The sequence below is a fragment of the Convolutriloba macropyga genome, unplaced genomic scaffold, assembly GCF_964194025.1.
Source record: "Convolutriloba macropyga unplaced genomic scaffold, txConMacr16.3 SCAFFOLD_5845, whole genome shotgun sequence".
NCBI lineage: Eukaryota > Metazoa > Xenacoelomorpha > Acoela > Convolutidae > Convolutriloba > Convolutriloba macropyga.
Window position 1 is genome coordinate 1 of NW_027452961.1, and position 12,126 is coordinate 12,126.

The 12,126-nt window shown below is 60.7% G+C and overlaps 1 protein-coding gene across 1 annotated transcript; it reads right to left on the reverse strand.

Moving 5' to 3' along the window:
- Positions 1-6,830: 6,830 nt before the first annotated feature.
- LOC142357936 (uncharacterized) lies at positions 6,831-9,824 on the reverse strand. Its single transcript, XM_075409425.1, has one exon. It carries the CDS (start codon positions 9,822-9,824, stop codon positions 6,831-6,833), a length of 2,994 nt encoding a protein of 997 aa, XP_075265540.1.
- Positions 9,825-12,126: the final 2,302 nt, after the last annotated feature.

Here is a 12,126-nt window from a genome sequence, read left to right on the forward strand (position 1 = left end):
CAGTACGTCCAGGGTCTGGCTCGTTTCCGATCGTTGGACTCGCCTTCCGCCCCAACCCTCTGCCCGTTCCCCACTCGCCCCGCGGCTGATCGAACCTCGACCCACAGAATATATCAAACAACAAACAGCCTGCTCGGTAATGCGGTGGGGTAAGCAAAGGATCGATCTTTCGGTGGTGCAGACTAACCTGCGAGTTGGTGGGGGAGCACGCCGTCGATCTTCGCGCACTGCCCTGATATCGCTGCGCTACAGCTGGCCTCCAATCTCCATGGATCCTCGCTCGATCAGGTGCACGCCGTGCATGCATGGCCCATGGGGCCGCCCCGAGGATGGCAGGTACCGATGGTACGCGACGCGCCGTACGAGCGCCTGGTACGAGTACGAATGTACCAGTGAGCGCTAGCTAGCGCGCGTACTGTACATGCATTGCCGCTTACATATTGTGCACATGTGCGTTGGCTCTGTACAATATGTAAGTAAGGATGGCTTAAATGACAAGTATCCTCTTTTTGGTCACGTAAATAATTACGTAAAAATATACATCACGGACGACTTGCGATAGGGTGCGCCCGCCGTGCGATAGCGATAGTCGATCATTTTGGCGACAACGCTACCCCAGCGACAGGTCTGCCGTCCACGCCTCCCCACCAGATGTCCCACGAAGTGGGACACCAGATGTCCCACTAAGGGTATGTGAGTCCTGGAAGAAGCAACTTCTGGCTTTCGGCGACCTCGGAACAAGTAGGTAGGGTACCCTACACAGACACGAGAGCCTGTTTGAGGGTCGAGAGTCGAGACCACAGACTTCGGGCAAAGAATCCTGACTTCTGCTGTCAGCTGTGTCAGACCAACACTTGTCTCTCTGGCAGGCTTCTGCATCATTTCAGTACACCCTGGCGTTTTGGACTCGGGGCCGCTAGCGTGGCCGACCCAGAGAAAGCCGTACTGCACGGGCCAGAGTGGCATTGCAAGGCTCACAACGGTGGAGCCCTCCACGGTGCTCACCTACCACCTGACAGTGTTCCATGCAATGGATTCCTGACGGCTTCCCGACGTATCCGCAATTGCTGTCTCCGCCTGATCACCAATGGCTTGTCCACTGATGCGCGTGCAAGTGAGCTGACCGCAGAGAGAACTTAGCAACACTGCCCCCCCCTACCCCCCCCCCCCCCCCCCCCCCCCCCACCCACCACCACCTTCCGCACAGAGTAAGGTGACATAAGTCAACACTGTACGGACAGGGGGCAGTGACAAACACGGACGGTCGCACAGACGCAGGGCAGAGTGAGATGTGGCCTTCACCCCTGCCGCGGTATCACCTAGGAAGCATGTCGATAGCCCTGGACCTGCACGCTGCAGCGTCCTCACAACTACAAGTACAGGTACACCACCGCCAAGTGCCGCGCGACACCAAGCTATGCTATGTGATGAAGACCTGGCCACAAGCAGTGACCCTTTCTTGCTCCGTCTCCTCATCGCCACGCTGGTCTCCATCTGCTTCACAGTACCCTAGCGCCGACCCTTGCACATCATGCGCGGCCCTGCAGCAGCAGCCCTAAGCATCATGTGGGGACCGAGGACTGTCTACGGGGTGCGAGCCTGTACGCACCAGGCTGACGGCTGGCTGTGTGGTTTTGACGGGCATGTAGATCAGGACAGGACCCGAGGGCCGAGGAGGCACACCTTGCCCGCGTTCTGGCCGACACGCGGCGCCACAGCCTCGTTATGTTCTACTCCAGCCGCTGCAATCTGTGCAAGGCACTCCGGGCGTCTATCGATGAAGTTGAGGTGTGCAGGAAGCCCCGTCCTAACCCCGCACTGCCTCTCGCCCCGTCCTTCCATGTCCCGGCACCCACCCACTCTGTCACCCCACCCCCTGCCATCAGGTCCTCGCACGCCGCTCCCCTCCTCCTGCACCCCTTCTCACTCCGCTTCCGCACTCCCCGCCTCAGCTCCGCCTTCCGCCTCGCCTCTAAATCCGTCTGAGTCTCGCACGGTCCTGCCCATTGCCAGGATGCTGAGAAGGATTGGTTAGGTGTGGCACGGATCAACACCGACTACGAAGAGCAGTGGGCCCCAGAGATGCTGCACTATCAGGTGCTCCACCTCTCCAGCCCCGACGCAGGCCCCAACAACGGCAGCGTATCACCGCATGCCGATACGATTGCGAGCGTGCTGACTGCTGTATCTAGGCACTGGGGTGATCCGAAGGCGGTGGGAAGACCGTAGCTAGTACACCGCCCGCGTTGCAGCCTTAGCTGTGTTGCGCGTCCATGCGAACAGGATTTTTTTGGGGTCGGTGGCAGGCTGCGCGATGCCGTGCGCACCGCCCGTGCCTCTGTCGTCCCCTCCGCCACCCCATCGCTCCCCACCCTCTGTTGGCACGCACCGCCCCCTCCGTTCTCGGATGGTGGTGTCCCGGCGTGGCTGACGAGCCCGTACATGCCTCATCCTTCTCCTGCTCTTTGTCGTTCCGGCAAAAATTCACAGCATCCCATCATGACAGGGCTCCTCCCGATTCCGAAATGATAGGCATGTCTTCTTAGGGGCAACTCAGTCTGTCCTGACGCTGGCGATTTCCTCTCAAGGATCAATCCTCTCACGCCGCCTGCCCTTGAGAGATTATTCACAGCAAAGGCGGGCAGCCTTACTCCTCTCCATGTGGCAATGTCCAGCACGTGTGAGCGGGACACGGAATGGCGACGGAGGAAGAGGCGGGGAACAGACAGAAGGCAGGCAGCGGGAGAGGGGTGCGCGTGGAGAGGCCCGGCGCAGGGCCAGGGCAGGTGGCCGGCCCGGGGGTAGCTACAAACGGGACCACAACGGAGCCCAGGGCCCAATGATGGAGGCGACACACATGCTGGAGAGAAAGCGAATGATAGCGCAGCAAGGGCAGTCAGGGGGGGGGGGGGGGGGGGGGGTGTCAGGCGGACTGCGACGGTTCATGGCTCACACATTGTCAGAGCCTTGGTGACTACTGCTAACCTTCAAGACTTCGCGCACGGAAGCCCCCCATGACCCTCACTGCGCTTTCTGTGACACACCTGCAGGTAGAGAAGGTGCCGTGCCTGCTGCTCCTCAACCCCTCCGGAGAGGCGGTCTGCAAGACCGGCCCCCCTCGCAGCCTGCGGCACATGGAGCAGTGCCTTGCTTTCCTGGTAGACACCGGAAGGCAGAACAGCAAACGCCGTTAACGCGGCCTCTGTCCGCCTCTGCGAATGTGCAAGGCATGCAGTCCGCACGGACGACTGTTTTCCTCTGGTCCTGATGGCGACTCTCCCGCTTCTGTCGTCCGAGCGTTGTGTGGATCAGCGACGACGGTGTGTTGGTAAATGGGTTGCGGCCGTGTGTGAAGCACCGCTCCCCTTGGCCGGGTTGAATCAACTTGCAGCGCTAGGTCTGTCCCGTTGGCTGCACCGTTGCCATCGCGGGGGAGCGCACTTCTGGTGGCGCTTGCAAGGGGCTTGTAAGGACGCTCTCTCTTGAGCGCCTGCCTGCCCGCGGTACTCGTAGCGACTCAGGGACGCACCGCGCGCCGCTGCCCTTTGGTGGCAGCTGCCAGCTGTGATCCCCCACTTGCCGCAGGCCTTGAAATGCAAGCCCCGGTGTTGGCATGGCAGCTGCCTCACAGCGTGATTGCTGCCTTAAAAACTCTGCCGTTCTCTCTCTCTGTCTCTCTCTCTGTCTCTCTCTCTCTCTCTCTCTCTCTCTCTCTCTCTTTCCCCCCCGACCGCAGCCGGTGCAGAGCAGAGTGCTTCCGCCCTGTCTTTTCCCCCTGTGGCGATTTAGCTTAGCTTGCAGACGCGACCCTGAGCCGCATATGTCCTTATTAGAGCCGTAGCTGCAATGCTTGCATTGCAGAAAGCCGGCTTCCACACATAGGATAGTAGACCCGTGCGCTGTGCACGAGCCCCTCCAGTCCCCACGCCACGTTCACATGATTCTTGAATGTAACGTAATAGTACTCACGGACCCAACCAGCAATCGTCACAACATTTCAGGGCATCAATCAGTTCGCCGACCGGTTCAGCTGCTGCATCCCCCATCCGCCCTCCGCAAGCTCCGTTGCGACCTGGGTGACCTGGAACGTCAAATCTGTCGGCACCTGCCGGCCCATGGGAGCACCCCCAGGCACGGTTTGCTGATCCTTGTGCCGACCGGAGACTGGGCCACCGCGGCCGTGACAGTGCTGACTTGAGACTGGGGCCACAGGCACGAATTGCACCACCATTTAGCATCACAGTGCCGACCGGGGACTGGGCCACAGGCAAGGATTGCAGCAAGCTTTTGGCGTGACAGGGCCGACCGGAGACTGGGCCACAGGCACGGATTACAGCAAGCAATACCGTGACAGTGCCTACCAGAGACTGGGCCACAGGCAAGGATTGCAGCAAGCTTTGCCGTGACAGTGCTGACCGGGGACTGCGCCACTGGCACGGATTGCACCACCATTTAGCATCACAGCGCCGACCGGGGACCGGGCCACAGGCAAGGATTGCAGCAAGCTTTTGGCGTGACAGTGCGGACCGGGGACTGGGCCACAGGCAAAGATTGCAGCAAGCTTTGCCGAGCCCAGTGCCGACAGGGGACTGGGCCACAGGCAAAGATTGCACCACCATTTAGCATCACAGCGCCGACCCGGGACTGGGCCACAGGCAAGGATTGCAGCAACCAATACCGTGACAGTGCCTACCGGAGACTGGGCCACAGGCAAGGATTGCAGCAAGCTTTGCCGAGCCCAGTGCTGACCAGAGACTGGGCCACAGGCAAGGATTGCAGCAAGCTTTTGGCGTGACAGTGCCGAGCAGAGACTGGGCCACAGGCAAAGATTGCAGCAACCAATACCGTGACAGTGCCTACCAGAGACTGGGCCACAGGCAAGGATTGCAGCCAGCTTTGCCGTGACAGTGCTGACCGGGGACTGGGCCACTGGCAAGGATTGCACCACCATTTAGCATCACAGCGCCGACCGGAGACTGGGCCACAAGCAAGGATTGCAGCAAGCTTTTGGCGTGACAGTGCGGACCGGGGACTGGGCCACAGGCAAAGATTGCAGCAAGCTTTGCCGAGCCCAGTGCCGACAGGGGACTGGGCCACTGGCAAGGATTGCACCACCATTTAGCATCACAGCGCCGACCCGAGCCTGGGGCACAGGCAAAGATTGCAGCAAGCTTTTGGCATGACAGTGCGGACCGGAGACTGGGCCACAGGCAAAGATTGCAGCAACCAATACCATGACAGTGCCTACCAGAGACTGGGCCACAGGCAAGGATTGCAGCAAGCTTTGCCGTGACAGTGCCGAGCAGAGACTGGGCCACAGGCAAAGATTGCAGCAACCAATACCGTGACAGTGCCTACCAGAGACTGGGCCACAGGCAAGGATTGCAGCCAGCTTTGCCGTGACAGTGCTGACCGGGGACTGGGCCACTGGCAAGGATTGCACCACCATTTAGCATCACAGCGCCGACCGGAGACTGGGCCACAAGCAAGGATTGCAGCAAGCTTTTGGCGTGACAGTGCGGACCGGGGACTGGGCCACAGGCAAAGATTGCAGCAAGCTTTGCCGAGCCCAGTGCCGACAGGGGACTGGGCCACTGGCAAGGATTGCACCACCATTTAGCATCACAGCGCCGACCCGAGCCTGGGGCACAGGCAAAGATTGCAGCAAGCTTTTGGCATGACAGTGCGGACCGGAGACTGGGCCACAGGCAAAGATTGCAGCAACCAATACCATGACAGTGCCTACCAGAGACTGGGCCACAGGCAAGGATTGCAGCAAGCTTTGCCGTGACAGTGCTGACCGGGGACTGCGCCACTGGCACGGATTGCACCACCATTTAGCATCACAGCGCCGACCGGAGACTGGGCCACAGGCAAGGGTTGCAGCAAGCTTTTGGCGTGACAGTGCGGACCGGGGACTGGGCCACAGGCAAAGATTGCAGCAAGCTTTGCCGAGCCCAGTGCCGACCGGGGACTGGGCCACAGCTAGGCAAGGATTGCGGCAAGCTTTGGTGTGACAGGGAACCATCTGAGTTGCATCGAGGCTTTCCAGTGTATCGGCTCAAGGCCTGTCTTGGCAGGCAGGTCAAGACAGGCAGGTCAATTGCCATCCGATGCTGGAACGTGGGCCGAGCAAAATCACGGCCTGCCTGATTTGTTTACTTGACCGCACGGTGAGCGTTCTTCGGGAATACCCGGCCCATGTGCGGATGATTGCCTGCCGGCAGCCACTGGCTGTCTCCCGCATGGCAGCAGCGATTGCCTGCATAGATTTGCGCCAACCCTTCTGATTCACGCATCAGAAACAAGCGCATGTGCCACACACGATTGAGAGTCTGCACGGCGTAATTCAGGCATGCGCAACGCCGCCTTGATCCCCCCCCCCCCCCCCCCCCCCTTCGGGGTGTGTTGGCTCCACTGCCCTTCCCTACGAATTCGAGAGGGGCTCCAGTGTCGTGATGGGGCTACTCAGCTTGTGCCAGCCCGTCACGCGTTGCATGTATGTGGCCCGCCATGACAACTGTGCAAAGACGCCCCCGTGCCAAATGAAGGCGCGTTGGACTACACCCATAACATGCCTGCCCTCGCCCTCTCCCTCGTTGTGCAGTATCGTCTCACAAACGGAAGACTTTATTCTTAAAAAATCCAGTGAAAAATGGCAGCCCAGCTATCAATTCTAGTAGCAGTAGTAGTAGTAGTAGTGGTGGTGGTGGTGGTGGTGGTGGTGGTAAATTGCCTAGCAGCTATCAATCATGATTTATCCCGTAAAATGAGCCCAGCTGCCTTCCGCGACCTCGGCATTCCGCATGCGTCGACGGCAACTAAGCGTGTCATGGCGGCAGGACGTCAGTGCTATGATCAGCCTGCAGGAGGCGCATGAAACCGTCCCGCGCCTTGCGTGCCGCGCGGGCGAGACGCAGCTCCCATATCCGCTCGTTCACCTCCACAGCAGACACCGGGGAGGCGGTCGTGGCCACCCGCATCACGCTGTGTGTACGGTCCATGCCGTAGCCGAGCATGCCGAAAGACACCCGGGGCCAGAAGTCCTGGACGCGTTTGCCCATCTCGTGGAACATTACGAAGAACGCCACCAGGCGCTGGAGGGAGGCGACTCGGGACTCGTAAAGCTCGCAGGAGAGGGTCTGCTCAATGATGAGGCGAGCTATGGGCGCGTCTGGGCAAGTCTTCATGAGGTTGTCTCCGAAAACTTCCTCAATTGATGGCTCCACCATGCCCAAGAGGGCCTGCTTTTGGGCCGACACAGTGGACAATTCCGGCCTGTCTTGCATCGCGGTGCGGACCTCGTCGACGAACGTGAGCTCGCTGGGCACGGCGGCCCGAGAAATCAACTCCATGCTGTGCCTCACGTAGATGCTTGTCGACTTCACGTCCATGGGGGTGCCCCCCTGGGGGCTCAGGTGCTTGGCTGTGGCCTGAGAACGCGTGCGTTCGGTACTCCGGCGACTGTGGACGATGTTGAGGAGCCCAGAGGCGATTCCCTTCTGTGAGCTGCCTGTCCCGGCGTTCGCGTGCGGCGTGGCATGGCCCTCAACACGACTCCGCCCGCCATGCAACGGTCGGATCCTCTCGCTGCCACTGCTTCTCTCGCTCCGATTGGAATGCGTCAGGCGCTGACCTGAGGATATCACCGCTGAAACGTCCCTTTTCATGTCCTGCTTTCGAATGTTCTCAAACGCTCCCAGCAACTGAGACGAGGATGCTCCTCGTTGGCTGGTTCCAGGGCTGAGTTGACCGTTGTGGTGCTCACATCCATTCTCGCTGGAGCGCTTGGGGCCTGCCACGCGGTGGCCAAAGCCGAGTATCGCCGGTGTATCCCTCTTCAGGTCCCGCCTCCCGCTGTTATTCTCCAGCGGCCCCGCGCAGCCTGCAGACTTGTGGCGGCGTATGGGGCTGGCGGGGCCTCGGTGAGCTGGCATACCTCCGGCAGGGGAAATTGGCGGGGATGGAATGGCGGCTCCAGGGCCGCTGTCCAAGTGCTGGGAGGTGTCAGATGCCGAGGGCCCTACAGTGCTTCCATCAGACCCTCGGCCATGCACTGTGTCTGTCTCGCAAATATAGCGCGGGCGATGCGATGGCAAGAACACCGCAAACTTGGACAGCGGCAGCTTGAAAGCGTTGTGCCCAATGGTCAGACTCTCGCAGCATGCGTGCCCCAAGTTCTGGATGCTGGATGCTTGGCTCACGCTCAGCAGTGCAGCATTCTCTGCGGAAGACAGCGCCGAGAGGCGGCCGTCTGGGCGACCCACTGCCAGCAGCGTGCCCCGGGCGATGCGGTGAGTGAGGCGGTGCACAAGGTGGTCTGCCGGGTTGGCGCTGAAGACTGTCACAGAGGCGTTGCTGTAGGCACTGGCAAACAGCTTGCTGAGGAACGCCTCGATGGACTGCGCGACCCACGGAATGTCGCCAATCACCACGGTGCGGTGAGCCATGCGGTGCATGAGCGGCCGCCTCTGGACGAGGCGGATGAGCCATGTTGCGAGCTGAGGGAAGAAGAGGAAGATCAGGGAGTCTGCGAACATCACAAAGTACCGCCATACCGCTGCCCCGTACACGTCAGAGCCGGCGATCAGCGTCGTCACAGCGGTGGCGACGGGCAGGGAAAACGTGACCGTAAAAATAACGTACACCGCTGTCAGGATCCATGCGATGGGGGCCTCAAGCACATGCTGGGACCACCGGCCTCCAAGTGCCCTCAGCTGCAGCATGACCTCAGAGCAGGGGGCAACAACACCCGTCCGCAACACCCCCACGATCTCCTCAATGCCAGAGATGCTGTCCTGATTGAGGCGCGCCAGCTGCTGCAGGTCATCAGGGATGAAGGCCGCGCCCGAGGTCACGAGCGCCATGTGATTGGACTGCACTGTCAGCATGAGCTGGAGAAGAATCTGAGTGAGTAGCTGGTGGGTGGCGGCCAGCGAGATGCTGCATGGCTCTGCCGAGCGCAGGCCCACTCCGGTGGAAAAGATGCGGGAGCGAGCAGCCCACGACTCCAGGCTGCGCAGCTGGCGGGAGATCTGCGTATCCCACTCACTGGTGACCACAAAAATGTTATTGGTGACCGCCTGAAGCAGCTTAGAGATGGCAAGCGGGGCAAACGTGCCGCCGCTGTGGCTGATGATGATCACAATGCTGTCTGTGAGGTCCAGATTCTCTGCCTCAAGCTTGAATCCGGTCTGGGGCACGGGGTAGTTGTGTCCCAGAAGCCCAAGGATTTTGTTCGCAGACAATGCCCGGACCGTAAGCCGGGGAAACACGCGGTGGAGGTCCGCAGCAAACTGCTCTCCCACCCACAAGCTCACCTCGCAGCCAGTGACAAGAATGTCGATGCTTCTGTTCTGCTGCGTTCCCTGGGCGTGGAGCTCGCTGAGCCGACGCAGCACCTGCCGGCTCAGGGTGCAGGCAGACAGGCGGTTGACGCTGCCGCTGCTTGCCCAGTCCTTCTGGACAGCGTTCAGGGCGGCCGGGATCTCATTGATGTCGTGGCCCACGGGATCCTTCACGGGAGGCGGCAGCGGCAGCACCAGCGGGTTGTCCTCCAGCTTCAGGAGCCGTGGCTTGATGTCACCGGCCCGCTCCCCTTCCGGGCAGCACACCCGCACCAGGAGAGTGCCGTCCATCAGCCGGCATGTCTTCTGGCTCTCGTCCTCAGCGCCCACCACGTCTTCCCAGCGCGGCGGCGCCGGCTCGCCAGCCTCGGGGAACCTCAGAAGACAGGCCTCCCCCTGCAGGTCGTTGATATCCAGGCGCACGGCGTCCATGGATTCATCCCGCACGGAGGCGATGGATGCCGGAGCCAAATCCATAGCAGCCTGGGTTCAGGACGGAAAGTGGGGTGGGCAGGGGAAGGGGAGAGGGGATTCCTCAGCACTCAAGATTCACTCCCGTCCACATGCACGTGCACAGTGCCGTGGTGTGTGAGGCCATGATACGACCGGCTTCTCGCCATGCTGATGGGGTCAAGGATTTGCAGAGACTGAGCCCAAGGGGTCCCGGGTGAGTGAGAGGGGGTGCAGGAGAAGGGGTATGGGAGCGTGTGGGAACAGTGCCGGGGCAGGAAAGAAGAGGCGGCAGAGGGAAAGAGCTGGAGCAAGTGTAAAAGTGAGTCCAAGCGAGCACTCCCATCGGTATGCGAATCCTAGAACGCATGGCTTGCCCTGGACTCAACGCAACAAATACAGGGATCGCGGGGTCTCGGTCTGCTGACCTTTACGGCGGCCGCCTCTGAGCCCCAGAGGACAAGCTTTGACCGCGGGTAGAAAGCCACCGACATGGTCTGGCCCTTGGCCGCGAGCACAATTTCACGGCTGACGTCAAGTGAGCAGTTCACAGAGAGGCCAAAGGAGCCCCGGGCATACTGCAGAAATTCTCGCACGCTGTGAAGGAGGTCGTTGTCATAGAATGCGTCCACAGTGTGTGACACCAGGCCTGCAAGTGTGCCGGTCTCCTCGTCCTGCTCCGGCAGATGCAACAGAGCGGCTGTCTGTGATGCGTTGAGTCGGGACAAAACCGCTCCGGACAGGGCCGACCTGCCTTCGGGGGTGGAGAACCAGCCAGTGGGGCGCCCCTTCCTGGTGGAAAGGCAGGACTGGAAAACTTGCGTGAACACGTCAGATACAACCGCGAGGTTGGCGGCTGACGGCGCGCGAGACTTCAGCGTGCGTCCTGCAGTCCTGAACAACAAAGCGTAGCGCAGAGACAGCAGCCAGATTCCCTTGGTGCGGAGCAGCTCAATGAGCCCAGCGATGACCACCGAGTCCACAGGGGTGGGGCAGGGCACGCCCGTCGCCGCCTCCACAAAGTCCCGCACGTCCTCCAAGGGGTAAGTCGTGCCATGCACCTCGTAGAAGTCGAGGTCGCCGTTGTGGCACACAAAGGTTTCAACGCCCTTCACCGTCATCTGTATGCCGCCCCCTGGGAAGTGCTGCCACACGGCGTGCCTCACCGAGGGGCTCCAGCGGTGAGGGTGGGTGCCGGCCAGCGTGGCCTTGCTGGTGGTGGCAAACCGGGTGTGGCCGGCAAAGACCTTAGTGCCGCTGTCCTCCTTGAGTATCCCTGAGGACCGCTCTGACATCCACACGTCTCTGCTGAATGCCTTAATCAGCTTGGAGGCGAGGTCCCCGCGCTTGCCGTTCACCACCCTCGTGCGCACACCCTCAGACCCAAAGAGGCTCTTGTTGAAGGTGATCAACCCGCCGCTTTGGGATCCCCGCATCTGTGTGACGCGCACCATCTGCTGCAGGATTTCCATGACTTTGTCCCGGTGCCTTTCCGAGAGCAGCAACAGCCCAAAGCAGCCGCAGTGGAACCAACCGTCTCCCTGAGCACGAGGTCGGCGCAGCGCCACAGGCAAATCAAGAGAAGTTAAGGGATTTGGAAGGCACCCCGAATCTGAGCGCAGCTTGGACTCCAGTTATGCATGTGATTGCTTAGGATGTGATGCCTTGCAAGCAGATGAAGCAGCCCCCCAGTATATGTTGACAAGTCAACTTCAGGGAACTTGGCTACTTGGAGGTGACAGTGCGCGGGTAAAATGGCAGTCGCCAGCCTCCGTACACAGATGTTCACGAACTTGCAGCCCATGCATACCTTGTGACTCAGCAGGTCCGAGTATATCGCCTCCATGGCCACAACCCAGGCAGCGGCCCGGGCCGGAGCCCCGCCGAGGAAGGAAGCGGAGCCCAGCGCATCGCATGCCCCGGCCAGCAGCAAGGATCCCACCCACCCCCCGTGGCGGATGGTTGCGGCTCGCCATGGGGAGAGATGTGCAGCTTGCGAAGCGGCGTCAGATACATGAACACGGCGACGTATAAGCGCCTCAGTGACGTTCGACACCTGCAGCGCGAGCAGGACGTCGTCACGGTCAGTAGGTGAACCTCAGGACAGCTCCGTTCTCGACCGGCAAATACTGGAAACAGTGGTTCCGTCAGGACTCGGTTTCGATCCATATCGCCGGGCGGTCAGGATCGCAGTTTGCAGGGCGGTATAAGACTGCTTGGGTGAACCACCCTTCGAGATGACTCTATCCTCACACTGGTGGCAGCCGCGGAGTCAACGCTGCTCAATCCGACGCCGAAACTCCGGAATCGGCTCAACGTAATCAGGGCC